This window comes from Lucilia sericata, unplaced genomic scaffold (assembly GCF_015586225.1).
Source record: "Lucilia sericata isolate MDLA Ls3-8-SP2 unplaced genomic scaffold, ASM1558622v1 Contig000060F_arrow, whole genome shotgun sequence".
Classification (NCBI taxonomy): domain Eukaryota; kingdom Metazoa; phylum Arthropoda; class Insecta; order Diptera; family Calliphoridae; genus Lucilia; species Lucilia sericata.
In genome coordinates, this window is record NW_023994095.1 from 46,723 (window position 1) to 73,665 (window position 26,943).

The following is a 26,943-nucleotide window of genomic DNA, read 5'->3' on the forward strand; positions in this document are numbered from 1 at the left end:
CTGTCTAACCAAAAATCAAAACAAATGTCTACACAAAAAATTGGACTCCTCCGACCAAAATTTACGATTTTATTGACAAAAAACAAAAGGCCCTATCTAAAAAAATTTAAATATTCACCCCTATTCTGTATTTCAATTCGAATCGAAATTTTCTCCGTTTCGCAACTTTGATATTCGGCATTTCGATTCGAAGATCCGTCGTAATGTAGAATACATGCAATCGTTAAGCATTGAAATAAAATGAAATTGCTTCCTCTTTTTCTTACGATTCCGTTTTTGTTGGAATGCCTATTTTCGCTCGTGGCGTAGCTGAATGCGGAAATGTAATCGAAATGCTGAATAGGGGTGATTAAAGGTAAAAAGTCCAATTTATACATTTTCATATACACCATTTTCAACTATCATAACAACTGATAGGTTTCTCTATTAAACAATTTGTTTATTTACTAAAAATAAATCGCGTTGATAGAAACAAACCTTTCAATTTCAATAGTTTTTTGCCGTTTGCGTTTTAGGTGACGATATGTATGTATGTTACTGATAACATATGAACAGATATCTGTTCAAACTCTACAAGATCTTGCTATGGAAGTTGCATGAAGTTTTAATATCTACATACAATAGTTCTAGATTTTATTACAATAAATATTTTTATGCAAATTTTTTTATAACAGAGAATTGTTGGACATTGATGGACTACAATTGAGAACTAAGCGACTTTTATTATTGGCTCGCGTCCATGAAAAAGCTGGAAATAATAGTATTGCTATGCAAATTCTTAAAGATGCTAAAGAAAATCAATATAGAATACAGAAGCGAATCAGTGTTGATCAATCAGGAAGCATACAGGAGCAAAATAAAACATTGTCCAAGTAAGTATGCGAAATATTTATTGTATCTTTACTGTTATAATTCTTAAACACTTACATTTGTATTTACGATTTAACGTTTATATCTAATGGTAACTATTATATGTATCTGTAAAAAATCTTACATCAGAAATGACAGGAAATTGAGAGGCGGCAGTGTAAACATAATAATATTATAGTCCCTTGCGATATTTTTCGCCTACAGTAAAATCAGTCATTCCTTTGCCCGAAACGCCACAGGTACCAATTCCAACTCTACCTTCTACATTTTCTGGTGATGCAAATATACTTTTTGACACCACGCCATGTTTTTTTGAATTTTTTGATGTAAAATTAAGCCACTTGTTCTTATCCTGTTCTCGTTCCTCTTCTAGCTCTTTGAATCGTTGAAGCTTTTTCTGTTTACGTTTTTTTAAGTATTCTTTTTGGTTAGGTCTATGTCGTTTATTTGATGGAAATACTTCGTTGCGTGCCGAGCGTTCCCGCAGCTCCTTCAGCAGTGTGGTTGAGCGATTCTGATAGGCATCGAAAATAACACTAACTTCGCCATCATCTGTTATGCCTTCTATGGTAGCATCGTAATATTGCCCGTCTTCTGTCCATTTCGCTTGACATTTATCGCCAATTTTCCATATTTTTCCGGGAGCAATAAGTTTTTCTGCTTCCAATAAAGCTGCCTCTATTTCATCGTAAGAAGCAGATGCCTTGGAAGTTGATGGTTCAATATATGAAGACTTTTTTTGTTCTTCCAACTGTGTTTTGATAAGATCGCGAGTTAATTCAATAACTTCTTCCAAGTCCTTTTTTAATTTGAGTAATTCATCATTTTCCGGATCAGTCAATAATGCAGCCTCCACCTGCAAAATAACTCAAGATTACTACAGAAATTTAGAAAACTTCCTTAATTCTTAACCTGCTGAAGTTGTAATTTATAGTTTTGTAGATCGTCGGCCATTATGCTGATGGTAAATTAAATAAATTCTAATAATTCTTTTTTTCTTTTTGTACTTATTACTATTTACGTTTGCTTCGAATAAAACCTACCCGTAATCGTAGTTGCCAGATAAAATTAGTAAAATGTTGCCAGACGTCAAAAAATCGCGATTTTAAATCATCAAAAGTAGGGTTCTATAAATCGATTGTCTAGTAAGAAAAATTTCGAAGAGGTTTACACAAAAATCTAGTAGAATTCAAGCCAGTGGAAACAGTGATAACTGTTTAAAAAATAACAGAATTCTACATAAATAAGTTTTACACGTACCAAATCCGGTCTATATATGATGAAGATGACTTTAATACCAAGTTCACACGAGCAGTTGAATTACTTAATTTAGCCTCAGAATGATAATAGGCAATTAACCCGTATCTACGACACATTCGTGATTCCTTTTTACAGTTTATCGCCATGTTTTTTGTTTCATACTTTATTTTGTCATGTTATGGAATATTAGTGTATGTGTATGATACAAAAATACGTTTGTTACATTATTTTAACAAATTAAGTTATATATTTTCTATTTATTTGCATTTTTTTTGTAATTTTATTTTTTGTTTGTCTCCAACAAATTAAAACAAACAGCTGATTATGATTAAAATTAAAGATGACACTCATTCATTCTTAATTCGTTTGTTATTCAAACTGAATTACGTACAGCTTGTGTAATTCGCAGATGAAATTTTGTATGTCATTTATTATGTAATAGGCGGTTGAATGATGAATGAGAGCGTGAATGACGGATAATTGCATCATGTGAACGGGGTATAACGCTCATTACTGGCTTTAAAATACGTGTGCAGAGATGAAATTCAATATAAATTTCAAAAGAATTTTGACAAGTAGTGTGTGTGAAAAACTTGAACGTGTAACTGCAGGGTTATATATTTTGGTTGTTGGGCAACACTATAGTGGTGGTTCACACAGAGAAACTTTTTTTGGAAAACTTGATTTTTGGTGGGAGAAAGAGATGGTTCAAGGCGAATTTAGATAAGGTGGTGGCAGTTCGGCAACAACAAAATTTTCCATTTAATTTGTTTTTGCATTTGGTAGGCACCAATCAAACTACATATAAAAAATCAAAAGTGTATTAGCAAAAAACAATCAGCTGCTCTATTAACACTACCTTATAATTAATATACCTTGGTAGGCACTGATGTCAAAAACAATAATTGCGGCGAATTCATTTAATGAAACCGGAAAAAACTGCACAACCCTGTGATTATACTGCTAACTAGGATTCCATAAATCGACTTCAAAAAATTCAAAGAATCGACTTTTGTCGGAAAAATTCGAATTTATTATCTTAATAAATTCGGTAAGCCGACTACTTGTAAGAGAATGTTAATTAAGATAAATAAATTTTATTTAATTAAAAAAATACTTGCAAACATTCCAAAAGTCTTTATTATATTTTTGCTTCAAGTATAAAGTGTACAATTAACAATAACCAATGATTTCAATTATAATTTATTTACAAACTTAGAACAAAGTTTGAAAAACTAAATAGCAGTTTGGTTGGTTGGTATTTTTGAAATGGTTTTAATATTACGGTAAGAATAAAATCTCGAAAAGTCGACTTTTTGTTTTAACTATAGAATTTTATTATTTTGTTGCTAACTTTTATGCAAGGCGAATTCATATAAGGTGGTGTTATTCAATCAGCTGATAATTTTTTTCTTAATTCGCTTGGTTTACGTAGCTGTCAAAGTTTGTTATTGTTTACATTTTTATATTTAAAAATGTCCCTTAAACGGAGAAAAACTTCGTTAATATTTTGAATTATTTATGTAAAAAATCTGAAAATAGCAAACATCTCGTAAACAAATATCATTTTATTTAAATAATGGCATAATTGGTATGTATAAAAATATGTTATTTAAGAAAAATATTTTTCTATTAAATGTTAACATATTACACAATATTGTTTTATATTAAAATTGTGCAGATAACGTGATTAACTAAAAAAATATCTTCCGGAACACTTAATATTAAGAAACGCATATGAAGTATTTACCCGGCTGGCGGCAGCTGACTTCTTTCTACGTTATGGCTTAATTTTGAAATCCTTTAAATGTTAACAAATTAAATAATATTGTTTTATATATACGCTATGTAGATAAAGAGATTAACTAAAAAAAGTCTGTTCCGGAACGTTTTATATAACAAAACCCATATGAGGTATTTACCCGTCCGGCGGCTGCTACATTATGGCCAATTATTGAAAATTACTCCGCCGGAGTAGAATTATCCATTCGCAACAAATATTCATTTATTCGTAATATAATATTTTCATGAGTATGTACTTTTTTATGTTTATATTTCACATAAAATTAAGTTTTACTTAACTTCAGGCACTCACTTAAATTTTGCAAATTAATCTGCCGGAATAGAATTTTTCGTTTGAAACAAACATTATTCAATTCAGAATATATTTTCCTCACAAATTTTAATATCTTTATCTTTATTTTTTAATAAAATATAAACATTTTACAAAAATTTTTCATCAAATGAATTCGCCGTACTTATGGTTTTTGACATCTACGTAAACCAAATGCAAAAACATAATACGTGTAAAATGTTGTTGCAGAACTGCCATCACCTTATCTGAATTCGCCTTGGTTGGAGGGGAAGAAGAATGGTGTTTTTCACCTCTTTTCCTATATGAAACAAACTCAAAGTTGAAGCGTGTAAACGTTATATCTGTGGCAGAGATACAACCGTGAGGGCTCCAGAGATACAAGCCGAGACGGCTCAAATCGGCGGCGCCTGGCCGCCGGTAATGTTTTGCAAGCCGCGCCGCCGCCGACTTCTTTCGGATCAAAAGCTGAGCCGGCTTAAACGTAGCCGCTGATGAAGATTGGAATCGCACATGTATTTCAGAAAATTATTTCGCCAATTTGAATTCTTATGGCAAATTGAAAAGAGTTGCCAAACAATATTGTGCTAATATTAAAAAAGTGAAACTACTATAATAATGTCCATTTTCTGAATGAAAAATTTATACAGAGACAGGTTTCTATATAACAGACTATTATACAGAGTTTTTTCAATATAATAAACCTTTATAAGGTCAATTTCTGAAGAAAAAGTTAAATTGAGCCGACAATTTAGCCGCCGTCGATATTTCCTATAATATGCCGCCGCCTCCGACCTAAAATGGTTGCGCCGTCGATCATTTTGCATCGGCTTGTATCTCTGATCTGTGGTGTAAACATCGACAAACAAACAAAATTTTTTTATGTTTCTGTCTGGAGTAAACTTACTGTATGATAAACTAAATGACTTTATTGGCCAAAATGTCAAATAATTCATGTGGAGATTTTGTTGATGGAGGGTCTAACAAAGTTAATGGAAGTAATTACTTAAAACTTCAACAATCACAAGTAATACGCAATAATATACATGGAATATCACAATTACTCAATACTGGCCTCAACGCGGAATGTTTGGATACTTGTATTAAACTTATTGAAGCAGGAGTTCATCCTCAGGCGTTAGCTGAAGTCATCACTCAAATAAGGCGTGAAGTTACTGCTTTAAACAACGATGATAATTAAGATACATATGAATATCCATACCTTTGTTTATTATTACTACATTATATACATACATCCATGCATACATAGTTTACAATAAATATGGTTGCCAAGATATATTAATTATAAGGTAGTGTTATCAGAACAGCTGATCGTTTTTTGCTATTATGTTCATTTTTCGCCGTGGTGTATAATTAATGTCAAACTTTGTTTACATTTTGTAAATGTCAAACTTTGTTTTCATTTTGTTAATGTCAAACTGGTTTCATTTTGTATCTGTGAATTTTGTGATTAAAGTGAAATTGTGTGATTAGGGCATATTTTTGTGTTTTTAATCTTTAAAAGTTAAAACATCAGAATAAATTATAAACAGATTCAAATTTATAAACATTTTTTGTTTAATATAAATTCGCTTTGATTTATTTGTCAGCTGTTTTTGAGATTTTTCCCTTACAGCAAATTCGCCTTCAAGTGCAGGCACAATCAAGGTATATTAATTTTATAAGGTAGTGTCATCGGCGAATTCAGAATACCAAGCGAATTGGTTATATTTTTTTTATATGTAGTTTGACATTGTGCCTGCACTTGAAGGCGAATTGGCTGTAAGGGAAAAATTTCAAAAACAGCTGACAAATACATCAAAGCGAATTTAAATTAAACAAAAAATGTTTATAAATTTGAATCTGTTTATAATTTATTTTGATGTTTTAACTTTTAAAGATTAAAAACACAAAAATATACCCTAATCACACAATTTCACTTTAATCACAAAATTTACATATACAAAATGAAACCAGTTTGACATTAACAAAATGAAAACAAAGTTTGACATTTACAAAATGTAAACAAAGTTTGACATTAATTATACACCACGGCGAAAAATGAACATAATAGCAAAAAACGATCAGCTGTTCTGATAACACTACCTTATAATTAATATATCTTGGGCACAATGTCAAACTACATATAAAAAAAATATAACCAATTCGCTTGGTATTCTGAATTCGCCGATGACACTACCTTATAAAATTAATATACCTTGATGGTTGCTATAAGCAAATCATTTTTAATATTAACGTTCTAAACAAATAAATACATATTGAAAGTGTAAATTAATAGCCGGAAGTATAATGTTGATTTTAAAATAATTCCACAGGCCGTTCTTTTGCCGATTATTTACTTAACTAAAAAAATATGTACATATATCGCCAAACCATGATATGTCGTCAAACAACACAATTTACCAATCTTTGCTCGAGTGTAACTATGCTCGTTCCGGAGCAACGATTCAATTCGTTCCGAAGCAACGATTCAATTGTCATGAGAAAGCATGGTCTTTTGTAGGTTTTTGAACCCAAATCGGCTGCTTCATTGATTCCAGTATATTGCATCAAAACAAATGTCAACAAAAAAATTGGACTTCGCCGACAAACTTTTATAATTTTATTAACACAAAATAACGGCACTATAACAAAAGTAGTTGAACATAAAAACTAAAAGACCTAGCTTATCACTTATGTATAAATATAACATAAGATGTGTTTGCATATTTTCCAGTAAAAACAAGGTTAAAAAAACTACATTTCCTACTAAGTTTTTTATTATTGCTTTAACTACCGCTCCAAAGAATTGTCTGAAGTTGTAGTAGTATGTATTATGTATTTGTCTTGGTTTGTAGTCAAACGTTTTTAAAACTCTTGATACTTACCCCAGGAAAATTAGGCAAAAAATGAGCAATCTGGGGAATTTCAGATAGCTAATTGAAAATTTGCACATAGCTTCCCCTTATCATAATTGGTAAGGAATTAAAATTGCTACATTTTGATTGGAGAATATTTTTACGTATCATTAGTTTTCGAGCTATAGTGCATTATTTTTCAATTGCACTAATATTTTCAATTCTTAATATAGATTGTACTAATAACAAATTTGTCATAATTTTTACGTTATTCATAAGCAATTAGTATATCATGAATTCCATGAGAAATCAATTAAGAATTGACCGATGATCTTCAGATTTCTTTAATTTTTTGTTAACACAGGTACTCTATTAGACAAATAAGACATACCAACGTTATATCCTCAAAATTTCCAAAAAACGCGAGTTTTGTGGCGATTTTTATTTGTTCCAAAACTACAAAAAATCAGAAATGTAAAAAACTTTGAAGGTTCGTATCATTGAGAGTTTATATAGGATTTTGTTGATTTATAACACAATTTAATACTATGCTCTTTCATTATAATCCCAGCAAAAAGTTACATGATAAAAATGTTGTTTCATCAGAGGTGCAAGTGATGACGAAGTGGTTCGATTTAGGTGAAACATGCATGATTTTAACATTAGCGTCTCATTGGTTTATGCGAGAATTTCGAATGAGTTGTATTAGCACTGTTATTAAAGAAGTCATGAAACTTACATTCACTTTGCACTACCGCAATTTTTTTTGCTGGGATATAATTTTGTTTATGCGAGAATTTCGAATAATCGAACCAATGCAAATTCGGTAGATATAGATATATGTAAAGCACGCCACAAAAAAATATTTTTATATTTTGCATAAAAAGCTTCAAATAATCGACTTATGATTTAGTATAAAAATTATATTATAATGAAAGAGCACAGTCGTAGTATTAGATTGTGTTTAAAATCAACATAATCCGATGTAAACTCTCAAAGATATGAACCTTCAAAGTTTTATACCTTATTAATTTTTTGTAGTTTTCGAACAAATTAAAACCGCCACAAAAATCGCGTTTCTTGAAATTTTTCAAAATAAAAAACGGTGTTGTTTTATTTTCTACATAAAGAACATATATTGATAATATGAAGGACATTGAAAGACATGAGGTCAAAAATTGTCAGTTTTTCTGTATTCTTTTCTGGAATTTATGATTTGCTTAAACATTGCTCCATGTTTTATTTCAAACTCTCTCTATAACCCATAGTGCAAAGTCTGTCTTTCCATAATTTCAGAAAGTACCAGTTTATGATCAGAATTAGAAAAAAATTGGTGGTCACAATCCCCATATTTGGTGTAATATTTCCACCAAATTTTGTTTAAATCATACTTTGTTTTAATTTTAAGTTGCCCCCTTAACAGTATGATACCACTAAGGAGGGATTATTTGGCCTTGAAATATTCATAACGCCATCACCAATTACGGCGTTCGCCTAAAAGAGCCTCGTCCAAGAACTGCCAATCCGACCTATACCTTCGTATAGGAAGCTGGAATTCCCGAACTCCGCTCCTGAGTTTACTGGTCTCCACCAAAACCTTAAACGAGTTTTGTTTGGTACCTAGGTTTGCCAGACGTACTGTTTTCAGCAGTACGCGTACTTCTTTTTAGTGATTGTACTTTTAACTGCATAACCCCTAAAGAAGTACGCAAATGTACTTCTTTTTAGTATTTGTACTTCTTTTTTGAATTTAACCATAATTTTATAGATGTAATCATGACCATATACAAATATTCTATAGAATCGCTATTTAAGGACTTCAGAGATACATAGTTTGAAAGTGGATTTACTAAGCTCAGAAAGGCAAATTCAACTATAAGAGGTTTCGATGCATTTGTCATGCATAAAATAGTGCGTTTATTCAAAATGCTTTAAAGTTGTTAAATTTTAATTAAGATATCACTGTAATGAAAGTTTTTAAGAATGACAAATTTGAATAACAGAGTAAACGAAACTAAAATTTAGGGAATTTTACACTTTTTAAAGAAAATATATAAATTAATAGCACACTAATATAAAAAAAATGTTTTGTAATTGGATTAATTTTATTGTCATAAATTAGTTTTATATAAGTTTTTTTGTGAAAAATCATAGCAACCAATGTCAATATAGCGTTTTTAGAACAATTTAATTTAATTTTTTTTTTTAAATAAACAATTGTACTTCTTTTATTCAATTGTACTGCTTTTTTAACTACGATGTACGTTTTTCGTTGATTTCAAATCTGGCAAGCCTATTGGTACCCCACCATGTATCAAATAAATTTTTAGGTTATCAAAAAGAATGCATATGGTTAATGCATGAAACTTCGAAGAACCGTAACGCGGTACAGTTATGCGACTCCACTTTACATTAAACCAATGCGAGAGTGAAACGCAAAATTCTCGAACACGGGCGGCCTGATTACCCTTAAACGATAATCGCAATGACGCGCGTAGGTCTTTATCCACCCAGAGCTGAATTACGAATGTAAAAAGAGTAAAAACACTGTGGTTTACATTAACCGTCTTGTCTATACCCGAGCAAAATTACGTACATCCACACCCATCATACTCGGGTATGTCATACAATTAATATGGCTATTTCATCTTTTTATACATTTATAGTGTATAATTCAGATAAATAATACAAATAATTTAATAAAACGAATGAATAAATAAATTAAATAATTTTTGAACACATACCATTAAATTTTACGATTTTTTTAAGTTTTCTCATTGTTTCCCTAATTACAAAAATATCATATGCAAAAAACCTAAAGTAAAACGCCTACATAACGTATAATATACATTATGCATAATTTGACTTTGTAAAATTTTGACTTCAAGAAGCTATTACACAGTGACCCGGAAAGATAATTGAACATCATATATTATTTAATAAGGTATACAAAATCAATTACCATCAAAATCGTTCCGTATTTGTAAATGTTACTGGGTCCATAAATATTTCGCATTCAAAATTATGAACAATGAAAAATTTGTTGTTTAGCTCAATATATATAATTCTAATAATAAAACATAAAATTTATAATGAAACTTAATTTTTGTCCGATTACTGACATATAATTTTTATACATACCCGGGTATGTCGGGTATTGATGTATGAGGTAAAAATAAAAAATCGGTCATAAATCGGTTTAAAAAATATATCTAACTAATTTTTGGAAAATTTATAGCAAACATTACTCTGAAAGCATAGTCCAAATTTCAAGTCGATACGATATATAGATCTCGAGATATATCACTTCAAAAATGAAAAACATACCCGGGTATGTGGGTATTGACATAACGGTTGATATTTTAAACAAATTAGAGTCGGTTGTCTATATTAGAGCTAGTTTAAGTCGTAGTCGGATTTCAATGAAAATTGGTGGAAATACATATATTCCTGACTTTGTAGATTATGTCGATTATTTTATTTTTCAAATTATAATCATAATTGTGGCCTGTGACTCCATCGGAAATTTCGGATAGACGGACATTGCACTATGGACCTGAGAGTGATACTTTGATAAGGGATGTAACAAAAATTAATTATGTATTTTTAGCTAATATTGGAAAGAAAAAATGCGACATTATCTGTATTGGAGTTAAAAATATTAAGATTTGAAAATGTGATTGCAATGAAAAAATAATGCACTATGGCTCGAAAAAACTAATGTTATGCGAAAATATTCCTCAACCAAAATGTTGGAAATTCGATTCTCTAGAGAAATTATAATAACATCAAAACGTGTACAACGCATAATAAGCGAGATATTCGTTAAAAACAGAATGTTTTAACCTTTGACCTCCAATATCTCGCTTAGCGTACACGATATTTTCGGTGACTTTTAATTCCTTACTAATTATGCTAAGAAGAAGCTATGTGCCAATTTTCATTTATCTATCTAAAATTCCGCAGCAAAACCCTTATTTTACTGGGCTATACTATAAAAAATGTTATTCTCAAAATATAGCAGCAGTAACAAAACAGTAGTAGTAGAAATAGTTATAAAACATTAACTACAAATGGAGTAGTAGCTTAAACATAGAAATAATATTATTGCTACATTGATAAGCAAATCGTTGTTGATGATTGCAGTTAAAGTTATTGAAGTAGCAATAGAATAAAACAAAAAATTTCGTCAGCCAAAAACAGAGTAACAAACATATCCCAGCGGAAAAAAATACAGTATAGAATAGAAGCCTTACCAAAGGCATTCATGTCTGTCCTGTAAATCGAATCGGTTACAAAACCGATAAACTTTTAAACCCGAATTTGGTCTTCTGCAAATCGAATTTTTATTTGAACGTAAAAGTCAGAAAAATAACCATATTTATATTTAGTTACAATTGTATTAAAAAACGCAGAAAAATAATTATTTACTTTTTTAGAATAAAACTAGCAGCGCGTACCCGGCGTTGCCCGGGTTTCTTCTAAAAGTAAAGAGATTATTTTTCTATCTGTAATGACTACACCTTTTGTAATAGATGTCAATATTTAGCTTATAACGATAAAATAGTTATTATATTTTTCTGCATTTTGTTTAATACTTAAAGTCAGTTTCTGGACCAAAATGTCCCTTAAAAATTTACAAATTGAAAATTAACTTTAATTAGGGAATTTTGACTAATTTTTAGAAACATTTTTTGAGAAATTAAACTGAAATCATCATTCTCAATCACTGGTAGGGAACTAAGGACACTTTCAAATTAGTTGTTTTATTTTTCCCATGTGCAGTAGATTTAAAGAACTGTTCAGTTTAAATTCGGTCACACTGTACTTTGAATTGTAGTGGCCCTGGTGTATAGAGGCAAAAGGCTTTAATTTCGGAATTTGTGATTGGAAAATATGTGCTGGAGTTATTCAAAATCATTATTTAATTTGAAAAGCTTGGAATAAATACAGCAGAAAAAGTTGTGCAGAATTTTTGGTGGATAATTTTCTAAAAGTATAAAAAGATATCGAAAGATCAATTTATCCAAATTTTATATGAACAAACAAATTTATATCAAGATAATTTTTTGATGGCATATTTACCTGATCATAGATTTTTATTGTTATCTCCATTAACCATAAATTTAAATTTTATATTTTTGATATAAAACTCGATTTGTATGGAAAATATGAGTGATTACGGATCTTTATTGTTTTCTCAAATTGAGAGTTATTTAAAGTAAATTTTTAAAGAGTTATATAAATAGAAATTTTAAGGGAAAATATGAATGATTTTCTAGATAGATTTAGGTGTTATAAAAGGAACCACAGCCGATTTAAAATTCGACTTTTAGTGAAAATGTGATATGAATATATTATTTTCCCTATTTTAGCGGTTTTTGTCCAGTAGTTTTTATTTTGCATACAAATGTGGCATCGTAGACATTCATTCAAGATCTAATAAAGATTCTGCTTTAAAATAGTTATTTTCTGAGAATATACAGCAGATTACAGTTTTCGAAATAAAAACAGTTTTCTGGTGGAAAACACTTTAGATGAAAATCGATCTTTGATAATAAATTAAATTGAATACAGATTTTAATTTTACCCATAATAAAAGTAAAATAAAATAATAAAAAAAAAGAAGTAAAAAACCTTGGGAACCCCTGCTTTAAAGGGTTAATTTAATTTAGCTTTTTTCGCTCTATTTTAATTTCCAAATATTTCGGCTATATATTTTATATTATCTGGACTATAAAACTTTGAATCAACATAAGAACTCTGATATCAACATTAAACTGTCCTTCAGACTCCCTGAGGTATGTATTGTCTTTCAAACAGAGATCCTAGCGATCTGGAAAGTGACGGAATCATATCGATCCGGTGTCAGTTGTGACAATTTATGTTGATAGTCAAGCTGCTCTCAGAGCATTGCACAGTAGGAAATGGTAGAAAAAATATTCAAAAAATAGACTTCCTACCTTCTATTACCGTATTTTTATCATTAAATCATAGAAAAGTTGTTATTCGGTTTAACGAATTTTTCGTTTTTACGAATGGGCCTGACATTATATCTTTCGTTAAACCGGGAAACCACTGTATTTTAGTCCCATTTAATAAAGCCAATTCAAGAGAATGTTTGTTTAGTATGCAAATGTGCAATATCGGTCCACGTTTTCTCATAGTCCCCTTACAAGTGCCTCCCCGGAAAACAGTTTTAACAGTCATAACTGGTTTAGAAATACCAGTATAGCTTTGAAATTCCACATAAACAAGTTTTATATGAAGCAAAATCTCTCTACCAAATTTTACGAGGATCACGCCATAATTAATCCTACCCCCCATATAAAGTTCCCTTTATAAAATGACTAACGCTCATTATTGGCTTAAAAATAGGAGTAGAGCGACGAAATTCGACTTAAACAAGATTTGTACAAGTTAAAATTTCTCTTCAAAATTTTATAAAGATCGGTCTATAATTGTCCCATACAAAGTCGCCTTCTGAAAATTACGACATAACTGGCCCTACCACCCATATAAGGTCTCCTACAAAAAATTACTTTAAAGCTCATTACTGGCTTCAAAATACGAGTACAGCTATAAAATTCGACATAAACAAGATTTGTACGAGCCAAAATCTGTCTACAAAATCGGTAGATAATTGACCCTACCCTCTCAGGAAAACTTTTTTGAAATAAAAAAAAAAAACAAGTAAGAAATTATAGTCAGGCGAGGCCGACCATATAATACCCTACACCTTTGACAAAAATATAATGTGATTTAGTTGCCATAATAAAGTTGAATTGTACCATGCCTTAGATATACATACTTAATCCGTTTATTGTTGAATAAAATTGTGGACATTTAAGTGAAATTTTGATGGGGGCTTTTCATAGGGGCTAGGGTCATATGAGAACCTATTATTATGGAATTCGTGAGTGTCATCAAGTCTTGTATACAACTTGGTTTTTGCAGCTTTTTGTCGAGATATGAGTATATTAAACATAATTATGAACTTAAAAGCCCTATTCGGCGGGTTCAGTTGTATGGGGGCTAGGTGAAATAATGGACCGATGTAAACCATTTTCAACAGGCTTCATCTACGGCACCATAAAAGATCATGTGCCAAATTTCATTGAATTATCTTTAAAATTGCGACCTGTAGTTTGATTACAAAGTTTAAAAGCCCTATTCGGGGGTTCAGTTGTATGGGGGCTAGGTGAAATAATGGACCGATGTTAAACATTTTCAATAGGCTTCGTCTACGATACCATAAAAGATCATGTGCCAAATTTCATTAAATTATCTCCAAAATTGCGACCTGTAATTTGATTACAAGGATTACAAGCCCTATTGGGGGGTTCAGTTGTATGGCGGCTAGGTGAAATAATGGACCGATCTTAACCATTTTCAATAGAAGATCATGTACCAAATTTCATTGAATTATCTTCAAAATTGCGTTCTGTAGTTTGATTACAAGGTTAACATGGTCGGACGGACATAGCTAAATCGACTCAGAAAATGATTCTGAGACGATTGGTATACTTTAAGGTGGCTAGAGGACCAATATTATTGTGCGTTACAAACATCAGCACAAACCCAATATACCCTCCCCACTAAAGTGGTGTAGGGTATAAAAAAAGACATACATCACGATATACTAAAGCTTTTTAAAGAACCTGAACATATCAATTATCTCAATGAGAAATAAATATAAAAAAGTATACATACCCAGCAAAAACTCGGTAATGCTTGTACTTACATAACACTTACTTATTAATGACTACTACTTACTTTTAAGCATACTTATAATGACTTACATATAGTCATATAATTAAGTTCTTTATTTTGAGTTTTTCAACACACAGAACGCTTTTCTGTGAAAACGAATATTGGACACAAAATAAAATAACTAAGCATTGGTAAGACAGCGAACTAAAAAACAAGAAGACCGACCCATATTCTGTGTTTTAGTGTTTTTAAAACAAAACAACTTTTTATCTCTTTATTTATAAGTACTTATATAAGTAGTGATTTATAAGAGAGCGTGGTAAGTACTCGCCTCCAATGTCATGACCGTGTTAAAATAATGATTTAAAATGCTATTGAATAAGTAGTGAAAAACGGATTTATTAGCTTTTAACTCATTACTTTTCAATATAAGTTTTTGCTGAGTATTGGTAGGTTTTTATTTATTCACAATTAATTTATATGTATAAATTATATTTAGATAAAACTTATTTCTATATAAGTAGTTAATAATATCAATTATTCATTAAATCATTACATTCGAAAAGAAATATTACCACAAAAGTTGTGTTCAAGCTGTTGCAATAAAAATATTCAATTTCAAACATATATTACCAAGCAACCATTGAATTTTTAAAGCTCATATTAATATATATGATCAGAAATATTGTCAAAATTATTGGTGTCAAATTTTAGCCATTTCTAACAGATAGAAAGTTACAGATTTATGATCAGAAAACGACAAAAATTTCCCACTGTGCATTGGCTTGTCACACGGTACATTCGGGCCTGGTTGTAGGGACATTATGAGACCTTTTGCCATTAGAATGTGTTGGGTGCCGGGGCACTATAATGTGCATGGTGATGAGGTTGCAGACGAACTGACTATATTAGGTTCGAATCTTGATATAGATGACAGAGAAAGGATGGTAAAACCACCCTTTTGTCATTATTATAGGTTGATATTCGAATGATGCCGTGACATCATAGATCAGTCCTGGAATAGTAGAATGAAACCAGTCTAAGGATTCTGATAGGAATGCTAAAGGGGCACTGCTCAGTTATGGCCTTTGTCAGTAAGTGGGACAGCAATTTACTGGACTATTGCAAGTTGTGCGAAGATGAGGAGGAAATAGAATCAATCGAGCATATAATTTACTACTTTCCTCGGCTGAAATGGCTAGGCAATAGATTCCATGATGTAATGCGGGATATTGCGTGTCTCGACCCTCGCTGTTTACTAGGTTTTGTTAAGGGAATTAGTCACTTCTTCGGCTGGGCTTTATAGGGGCTCAAAGACTTTCTCTCTCATATCTGCAGTCTTTATGTCATTGACTGATATTGATTGATTATTTCTATCCTTTTACCTATCTTCTTTCTTTCTTTCTAGTTTTTCTTGTAGAGTTTTTGTTTCTCTGTTTTTGAATCTTCACTCTTTGAAGGGAATCGCAGTGGACCTTATGTCTCCGAGTGGATATGCATCTTTTTATGGTGCATAACCCTTCCAAAAATAAACCTATAAAACTCTGGAAACACTTTATATAAATAAAGTGTACAATAGGGTGGGTCGAAAAAAAAGTTGAGTCAGTCACCCCCTACGATTAAAGATATGGCTATACTGGAATAAAGTACATTTAATTACATAAAATATAGGCTTTTAAAATGCTCACTTTTTTGCATAAAGAGCTATTTTACAGGTATTTAAAAATACCTGTATAGTTCAAACTACAAACAATTAATTTGCTAGGGATGTGGTCGAAAACAATTTTTTTCAAATTAATTTACAATACAAAAATTGCATCCTACCCCTATCTTAACAAAAGAAAGATCATTTTATTCAGCATTTAATTCTATTAATTAATAACAAAATCGCGTAGGTACATAAAAATTAAACATTTTATTCTATAAAAATCGATGAAAAATTAAAGTGTTATGCTAAGTTTTACAAAAATGTATGAAAAACATTTTTTTCCATACAACTACTTGCATGTTTCTTTTTTTTTAACAATTTTTAAAAATGTTTACACTGATTCTTTTAAATAGTTGCATATTTCTAAAGAAGTTCTTTAAATAATAAAAACTAATTAAAAACGAATAATCGGGAATGGCCGACCATATGATACCAGATATGAGCATAACTAAAATATGATTTATGTTTTAATATAGCATTTATATTGAATTTTGTCTTAATTTCCATATCGTCACCTGAAACGCAAACGGCCCTAACTAACCAATAATTAAAAATCGATTTTATTGTTGATTATAATGTATTGCATCAAAACATATGTCCACACAAAAAATTGGACTCCTCCGACCAAAATTAGCGATTTCATTGACAAAAAACAAAAGGCCCTATCTACAAAAACATTTAAATATTAAAGGTAAAAAGTCCAATTTATCCATTTTTATATACGCCATTGTCAACTATCATAATAACTAATAGGTTTCACTATTAAACAATTTGTTTATTCACTAGAAATAAATCGCGTTCATAGAAACAAACTTTTCAATTTCAATAGTTTTTTGCTTCTCCTGTAAAATTTTAAAAATGTTAGATAGGGCCGTTTGCGTTTCAGGTGACGATATACTATTTGAGCAACTTATTGATGAAAAACTGATTTTCTGAAAGAGACTATATATGGGAGCTAGGATCAATTATGGACCGATCCTATAAACATTTGGTGGAGGGTTTTATGTTCTTATAAGAGATAGATATGCAGAATTTCATCCTAATTGTACTGTTTAAGAGGGAATTAACGACCTTGAAGCCATTATTAAGAGCTCCAAAGCCCTATTCGGGGAGTACGGTTGTATGAGGGCTAGTGGAATAATCCATTTTTAAACATTTTCGATATAATCTATATTCAAACAACTTCGTCCTTGGGTAAAATGAAATATATCAGCCTATTTGCATCGAATTATCTGGAAAATTTCGACTTGTGGTTTGATTACAAGTTGGATGGACAAAGCTAAACTACTATAGTGCTGTAGGATATAATAAACTTTCCTCTTTTTTGATAGGAAGTAGGATCTGGAAGGGTTTGTAACTGAAAAAATAACAGTTTTATAATTCATTTTCAAAAAAAAAAAAATGTTTTCGACGGTTTTTTCTGGCAAATTAATTATTTGTTGTGAGAACGGTTGATAATGAATATATGAACATTTTTAAATATCTATAAAATAGCTGTTTATGCATAAAAGTGAGCATTTCAAAAGCCTATATTCCATATAATTAAAAGTTAATAAAGAACTTGTATAGCCACAATTTCAGATTTTGGAGAAGGATCCGAGATATCAGAAGTCGGGCATAGAATGTTACGTCTAATTTAAAAATCGTCTAAGGGTGAAATGTAGCTACAGCCAAGTCATAAATATTGATATATGATATGTTACGATCGGACTTAAAATGGCGGAGTAATATATAAAAAACAAAAAGGGCGGTATTTCTAGGCGTGGCAAAAAAATAATTTTTATATTTTTGGAAATGTTATTAACATATCTTTAATCCTAGGGGGTGACTGACACAACTTTTTTTTTTGTCCATAGAGACCGACCCACTCTAGTGTACAACCATAATGAATTAATACGTATTTTCTAAAATATTACAAAAAATGCGATTTTCCAGAAATACACTGAGTTTAAATCGCCTTTTATTTCCTTATCTATAGATTAGGAAATAAAACGCGAGCATGAGTTCGTATTTGGCAAAATAGTTCGTCATTAAAATGAGAGCTTATATCCAATGAACATTCGATAAATCTCAAGCGAATTTTCATTGGTGCACTATATTTATTTTAAAATGCATTACGAATTAATTATTAAAATTTAAATTAATTTTTTAGCGTGATATTGATAAATCTTAAATATGATAACAAAATAAAACTGATTTTGAATTGCATTAAAATTCATTCAGAGTAAAAATACCCCTTATAATTTAAAATCGGTTAAGCAATCAACTTGATTTTTTCCTTCTCTTATTAAGTAAGATGTTAAAATGTACTTAATATTACTAATTTAACAAGTATTAAATACAAAAATCTAATAAAATTAATGTTATTTTTAATATTTATTGTATGAAATGCACGTTTTCTTTAAGTCATAAGAGAATACCAAATTATAGTGAAATATTAGAGCTACTACAGTAGAGTTACATGAGTGAATTGGATGCAATTTTTCATGCCTTCAAATTTATTAGAATTTAGGCATGTATTTAAAATGCATTAAATTGAACACATACTAAAGAAATCATGAAAATAACCCTTCTTCTTGAACAACTTCAAAGTTTTTTTGCTGGGAAGTAACAAAATGCTTTTTTTTATAATATATCCCAAAAAAAATTTACAGCATCTGAAAATGTATGATATTACAATATTGAGAAACATTTTGTTTTTTTAAACGAAGACTAATAAATATGAATAAATAAAGATTTATCGACCGACGCTCATGTTTTAATTTAAATTTTTGTTCTTATTTATTTTAGAATTTGTTTGCTTATGGCACAACATTCCATTAATTTGAGAAATAATGAGCAGGCATTATCTTGTTTCAAAGAATGCTTAAAATATACACCGAATGACATTGAGGTATTGACATCGCTCGGTCGCCTTTACATGCAAACGAATGCAATGGAAATGTGTCGCGACGTGTGTCTGCAAATTTTGCAGATTGACAGTAACCATGAAGCAGCATCTGTAATGATGGCCGATTTGTCGTTTCGAAAAGTAAGGTTTTAATTTAAAAAAATCAATAAGAGAAATAATTAACATCACCTTTGATTTATTTAGATGGATTTTGAAAATGCAGCTTACCACTTTTCGCAGTTGTTGTTGGCCCAACCTTGTTATTGGACAGCATTAGCTCGTTTAATTGAAGTTATGAGGCGCTCTGGTTCATTGCTGGATGTTATGCCATTTCTACAGCGTGCAGAGCAAGGAACTCAAAATCCCAACCAAGCTCCGGGACTTAATTACTGCAAGGGACTATATGAATGGTATAATGGAAATCCGAATGGTGCACTGAGATACTTTAACGCCGCACGAAGAGACTTTGAATGGGGTCCTCAAGCGATATTTAATATGATTGAAATTTGTATCAATCCGGATGGAGACATTCCAAATGGTTCTGATCTATTAGATAATGGTGACAGTGGAGACTTTAGTGATGCACGTGCTATAGCACTACGAACTGCTGACAGATTGCTCAAAGAATTGCGTCCTCGACCAATTGGTTTAGACAATGAGACACTTAACCATCGAATGTTACAAAACTTTTTAAAATTGGCCTCAAAGCAAAAGTTTCAAATCGAATCTGCCCTTCAGGATTTTGCCGAATTGGCAGCTCGTGATGAATTTCAGAGTTCTGTCGGAACAATATTAGGCATGGCAACCGGTCTCGTGCAGTTAAAACAAACACAAAGGGCTAAAAATCATTTAAAACGTTTAGCTAGAGTTAGTTGGAATTTTGAGGAGGCCGAGTATTTAGAGCGTAGCTGGTTATTATTGGCTGATATTTATGTTAACGCCAACAAATGGGATGTCGCTGAAGGTTTGGTTGATAAAGTTCTGGAACATAACAAATCAAGTGCAAAGGCATACGAACTGTCTGGGTATATAGCTGAAAAATCGCAAAATTATAGAGACGCTGCAAAAAATTACAATAACGCATGGAATTGCTGTGGACGTTCTAAACCTCATATTGGATATAAACTGGCTTACAATCATATGAAAATCAAACGGTTTGCAGATGCTATTGAAATTTGTCAACAAGTACTTAAATTACATCCAGATTACACTATAATTCGTAAGGATATTCTTGAGAAATGTCGAAATAATTTAAGACCTTAAATAATTAGTAATAACAGGCTTGATTTTAATTCTTTTGCTTAAAACAAAGGACTCAAAAAAGTAAAACAGCCCTGCAGGAAATGGAACTAGTACCAAACTAGTATTTTACTAGTACCAAAATCACCAGTACTAGTTCCCAACTGTAAACTTTCCTATACCATCATAATGCTCCAATTAACATTGAGTGTGTTTGAAAAATTAGTAGTACCATTAGTTCTAGACTTATACTAGTACACTTGGACCCAATTGGGTTCTTTAGAACTAGTTTGATACTAGTTCTAATATTCATAAAAGTCGCACAATTCCAAGTTAAAATTACTACACAACTAGTTTTTTATAAGGTTTTATTTCTAAAGATACAAAAAAAAAAAATACAATAAAAAATGTTGTAAATACATTTACCTAACAATTCAATATGAAAATTTGAAGAAATTCTGGTTTCCAAAAATTCCTTTCAGGCACATATCTCCATTTCGTTATAAAAACATTTGCCGTACGATAAAATTTAATAGACGTACTTACATAGGGATTTGCCAGCAACCGGACCTAAATTTGCATGCACTATTTATCCTCTCATTTGAAGGGATATGTTTGAAAATATCGTTTTTTATGCAAAATGTTTCAAAATTATATTTTAATAATTTAAAAAATTTATTTTTTTCAACACATGTCAAACAAAAATCAGCTTTAGAAAATAAGCACAGTTTTTAGTAACAATGCAAGAAATCTAACATTTAACTTTTATCTTAGAAAAACCTATTTTTATACCCACCATCAAAAAAGATGGGGGGTATATTGATTTTCTCATTCCGTTTGTAACACATCGAAATATTGATCATAGACCCACAAAAGTATATATATTCTGGGTCCTCATTAAATTCTAAGACGATCTAGCCATGTCTGTCCGTCTGTCCGTCCGTCTGTCTGTCTGTTGAAAGCACGATAGAGTCCGAATGGAAAGAGCTAGTGGGTTGAAATTTCACATAAATATTTCTTATAGGTAAGGTTTGCTTGGTATAGAAAATGGGCAATATCGGTCCACGTTTTCGGATAGCCCCCATACAAGAGGCCCCTCGAAAAGCAGCTTTAACAGCCATAACTTGTTTAAAAATACGAATATAGCGATGAAATTCGACATAAGTAAGTTTCTTGTGATCCAAAATCACTATGCAAAATTTTATGAGGATCTGTCCATAATTGACCCTACCCCCCATATAAGGTCCCCTTCAGAAAATGACTTTAACGCTCATTACTGGCTTAAAAATACTAGTATATAGATGAAATTCGACATAAGTAAGTTTCATATGAGTCAAAATCTATCTAAAAAATTTTATGTTGATCAGTCCATGATTGACCCTACCACCCATATAAGGTCCCCTTCAGAAAATGGCTGCAACGCTCATTAATGGCTTAAAAATACGAGTGTAGCGATAAAATTCGACACAAATAAATTTAATACGAACCAAATTCTGTCTACCAAATTTTATGAGGATCGGTCCATAATTGACCCTACCTCCCTATATAAGGTCCCCTTCAGAAAATTACTTTAACGCTTATAACTGGCCTAAAAATACGAGTATATAGATGAAATTCGACATAAGTTTCATTCGATTCAAACGAGGTTTGATGGTGGGTATATAAGATTCGGCATAGCCGAATATAACACTTTTAATTGTTTTGTTTGGTTCTGACATACATACATACATACATACATCCACACATACATACATACATACATACATACATACATACATACATACATACATACATACATACATACATACATACATACATACATACATACATACATACATACATACATACATACATACATACATACATACATACATACATACATACATACATACATACATACATACATACATACATACATACATACATACATACATACATACATACATACATACATACATACATACATACATACATACATACATACATACATACATACATACATACATACATACATACATACATACATACATACATACATACATACATACATACATACATACATACATACATACATACATACATACATACATACATACATACATACATACATACATACATACATACATACATACATACATATATACATAGACTTATCGCGATAGCATCACGTTAACTGGTGACACCACGGCTCTGAGGGGAAAACGATTTTTACAAAAATTTTGGCATTAAATTTATTTTTATGGATTTTAACATCAATAATTAGAATATATATTCTATTATCGTTCCAATAAGATATAAAACACATAAATCGGTAAAAAATTGAAAATGTTATTACAAATTCCTCCGATCCTTCAGTGTCACAAAACACTTAAATGCAAAATATTAAAAAAAAAAAATAACAAATTTTGGGAAATATTCTAATAAGATCATGTGATTACGTTAAGACCGGGTTTTTGAGTTGGCAATTAAATGCCAATTAATAATTAGATTAGTTAATCTAAACATAAATTTAATCCGATGTTAATACCATTTGATGTTTTTGAGTACAAGATTAAACTTCGCAGTGTTGCCATACAAAACAACAGAAAACGTCACTGTTTGTTATCAAAACAATGCATGTTTTTTAAAAAAGAAGAAGACAATTTAAATTTAATATGAAAATTAATGAAAACTTAAATTTAAAACAAAAAAAAATTATTTTGAATAGTCCGTAATTTATACTAATCAATAAATAGAACATTTTAATGTTTATTTTTATAAAAATTGTATTAATTTTTTTGCATCAGCTGTTTACACATTTTAATTTTTTGCTCAAGTTTAAACCACCTCCATTGGGCGCTTAAACTTGCAAACAAAATTAACTAATTGAGTACTCAAAAACAACTTTCGAGGATTAATTTTAATTTAATCGCTAATCTTTCACCTAAAGATTGGCCCTAAATATATTCATAAAATTAAATTTAATCAAATGAGATTTCAAAAACACATACAAAAGAAATAGCTGACCCAAAAAGTGTAATTACCCAGCAAAAAAAGTGAGGAAAAAGAAGTAGAATTTTCAACACAAATAACATACTTGAAGTACTTCCAATTTTGGTGAAAAACCTATGAATTTTACATTAGCGTGTCATTGGAGGGATGTTGTTCATTTTTGACAACTTTGAACTACATCTAATCTTATTCATAGATGCAGTAAAAATCCGATATTTGGGTGTCAAAAATAAACCACATTCTTTTAATGACACGCTTATGTAAATTTCATTGGATTTTCACCAAAATTTGATGTACTTCGAATATGTTATTTGTAGTGACTTTTCAACATCTCTTTCCTCACTTTTAACTCGGTTTTTATTTGTAAGGAAATATTTGGTTTATAGAAGCGAAAAATATGCAATCGCATTTTTAGATGTGATTAAGATGTCGTTTGTAAAGTATGACATCAATTATTTTTTGCTGGGTACATATATTGATATAGACGTTCATTACTAATTTATTTATTAAATTATAAAAATGACGTTTGAAGTACAAAATATGTTGAGGTTAGAAAAACATATCTCAATTGTTGATTTATGAGTAATGACTCTCAAATACGTAGGATGCATTAGAAGAGAGATATGTATGTACTGTGAGCGTCAAAAGAAACTGTACACCAGTGGCATTTATGTTTAAACTTTTATTTTATTATTTTTTTTATAATGTAACTTAAAATTTTTTTAGTTTTTATTTATTATATGTCCTTCTTAAACTTTTTATTAAAAAACAAAAACAAAACTTTAACAACAACAAAAAATATATAACAAAAACAAATAAATCTTCAAATTCCACGCGTCAAAAGAAACTGTACATTATTTCTACATTAAAATAATAACGTTAGTTAAAAATAATTAGTATTTAGTTTGATTGCCATTTGCTTTTATTACAGCTTGCAGTCTTCTGGGCATCGATTCCACAAGTTTTCTAGTAACTTCAGGGGAAATTTTCAGCCATTCCTCCATTATAGCTGATTTGAGGGAATCCTTGCTTGTAATTTCCCTTTTTCTTATTTGTTGATCCAGATGTTCCCACAAATGTTCTATGGGGTTGAGATCGGGTGACTGGGGGGGATGATCCAACTGTTTTGGAGTATGGTAAAGCAGCCATTCCTTTACTATTTTGGCAGTATGCTTGGGATCGTTGTCTTGCTGGAAGACCCAAGTTCGATCCAAGCCCAATTTTTCAACGCTCTGTGCCAAGTTGTCCTTTAAAATGTTGAGATAATCTGTTTTATTCATAGTATTTTCTATGAATACCAAATTTCCTACACCATTCGCTGCCATACATCCCCACACCATCACCGACCCACCACCATGCTTTACTGTGGACATTACATTTTGCCGATCGAATTCAGAATTTTTCGTTCTCCAAATTTTAACTGGTTTTTTCTTACCAAATATTTCAAATTTACTTTCGTCAGTAAAAAGCACATTGTTCCAGAATATATTAGATTGATTTTCGTATTTTTTGGCAAACTCCCGACGCCGACGTTGATTGATTGGTGAAATATATGGCTTTTTTCTTGGAACTCGTCCATGCAGTCCATTTGCATGTAAGGCTCTGCGTATTGTGCTGGCACTGACACTAATACCGGAGCATTCTGAAATATTTTCGGATATTTTTACAGCACTTTCCGTTGGGTTTTTCTTCACTTGTCGCACAATGGACCTTATTTGAGTACTGTTTAGTTTAGCTGGCCTTCCAGATTTAGGGCGATTTTCTAAATTTGAAAATTTTTGGTACTTATCAATTATATTTTTTACAGTGTTGTGACTTCGTCCAATTATTACACCAATCTCTCGTAAAGATTTTCCTTCTTTGTAAAATTTTAACACAAGTTCACGAACATCCAAAGAAGTTTGTTTGCCCATTTTTAAAAAATACAAAAGTTTCCTTGTTTGAACTGCTTGTGACAAAACCAAATCTATTAATATCTTTAATAATTAGTTAATATTGCTTAAATTGTCATATGAAAGAAAATAAAAAAAAATAACGGAAGGTTTTTACTGTAAAATTGCTTATTATTTGTTGTACAAAATAGTTGTACAGTTTCTTTTGACGCGTGGAATTTGAAGATTTATTTGTTTTTGTTATATATTTTTTGTTGTTGTTAAAGTTTTGTTTTTGTTTTTTAATAAAAAGTTTAAGAAGGACATATAATAAATAAAAACTAAAAAAATTTTAAGTTACATTATAAAAAAAATAATAAAATAAAAGTTTAAACATAAATGCCACTGGTGTACAGTTTCTTTTGACGCTCACAGTATATCTAAAAACTTGATTATTTTAACCAATATTCGTACAATTAAGACATGATCTCAGATCATTTTTACCATCAAAATTATAACATCGAGGTTATTGTCTGTGGTAATTTTTGCTTTATTCGGCATTAAATCCTTAACGAGAAATGTATTAAAATGTTTAAAAAGCACTCAGTTCCTATGACAATTATAAATGTAGCTAAATAAAAACTGCAATAACTTCCAAACCCATTGAGATCGCATTTTAAATTTTTAACATCGCAATAATAAACAAAATATCCTTTTTAAGGTATTCAAGGATAATGGAAATTTTCCATTATTTGGACGTCATGTAATTTTTATTAAATGGCAATAACGAGAACAGTTTTACGCTCTTGGTTTTGGCTTTTGCAAGTTTTTTAGTAAATTAATGCTTTTTCTGCAAAAATTACTGATAATTTATTCTAATTAGTAAAAACTTTTAGTTGTTGAACGGACCTAATGAAACTCTTATAGTAATACAAAGTATTGTAGTGTAAACCCACTTTTTATATTAGTCTAATTTACAATCTACTATAAATGGTCTTGTATCATTGCATTTGCAAATGGTTTAGTATATTTTTACAATACACTACTAACAAAATATACATGCTACGGTTTTTAAAATATACTACACTTAAATACGTAGTTTTTATTTGCTCAACATTTTGCTATACAAACTGACAGCTCAAAAAATAAAAAAATTATATAAAAACAATTAAAAAAAAAAAAAAACAAACGAAAAAAGTAAAAAAGCAATAAAAAAGAAGAAATTAAACAAAAAATGGACCAAAGGCGACAAATATGATTATAATATATCTTCTAGAAGCACCGGAGATAGAGGTAATAACGAATTTAAAGCGAAAAGCCAGCAAAATGCCGTGTATTATGTGTGTTTGTAATGGGTGTTGTAAATAAAAGCAGAAAAAATAGTTCACAATTAATAGCAAATATTTACAATAGCATAAATTCAATTGCAAAAATACACTGGATAGTGAATT

At 30.5% G+C, this 26,943-nt stretch overlaps 3 protein-coding genes across 3 annotated transcripts in view; 2 read left to right on the forward strand and 1 right to left on the reverse strand.

Annotated features, from left to right (window-relative positions):
- Positions 1–21,511, forward strand: part of LOC119616166 (tetratricopeptide repeat protein 21B-like) — a 51,092-nt gene extending 29,581 nt beyond the window's left edge. Inside the window, exons 5-7 of the mRNA XM_037972447.1 lie at positions 675–872; positions 19,292–19,532; positions 19,596–21,511. Coding sequence (XP_037828375.1) covers positions 675–872; positions 19,292–19,532; positions 19,596–20,654 — 1,498 coding nt within the window. The 3' untranslated portion in view covers positions 20,655–21,511. The remainder of the gene's footprint in view (positions 1–674; positions 873–19,291; positions 19,533–19,595) is intronic.
- Positions 874–1,945, reverse strand: LOC119616167 (survival of motor neuron-related-splicing factor 30). Its single transcript, XM_037972448.1, has 2 exons — positions 1,783–1,945; positions 874–1,726 (listed from the first exon to the last, which is right to left on the reverse strand). The coding sequence occupies exons 1-2, from the start codon at positions 1,822–1,824 to the stop codon at positions 1,043–1,045; spliced, it is 726 nt and encodes a 241-aa protein (XP_037828376.1). The 5' UTR covers positions 1,825–1,945; the 3' UTR covers positions 874–1,042.
- LOC119616168 (mitotic-spindle organizing protein 1-like) lies at positions 5,027–5,549 on the forward strand. The gene has a single exon (XM_037972449.1). It carries the CDS (start codon positions 5,145–5,147, stop codon positions 5,421–5,423), a length of 279 nt encoding a protein of 92 aa, XP_037828377.1. The 5' UTR covers positions 5,027–5,144; the 3' UTR covers positions 5,424–5,549.
- Positions 21,512–26,943: the final 5,432 nt, after the last annotated feature.

What these genes read in the sequence shown, in the direction of transcription:
- LOC119616167 (XM_037972448.1), bottom strand. Translation starts at nt 1,824, where the DNA reads ATGGCCGACGATCTACAAAACTATAAATTACAACTTCAGCAG. An exon ending in ATAAATTACAACTTCAGCAG is followed by an intron (nt 1,727 to 1,782) that starts GTTAAGAATTAA and finishes GTTATTTTGCAG; the next exon opens with GTGGAGGCTGCATTATTGAC.
- LOC119616168 (XM_037972449.1), top strand. Translation starts at nt 5,145, where the DNA reads ATGACTTTATTGGCCAAAATGTCAAATAATTCATGTGGAGATTTTGTT.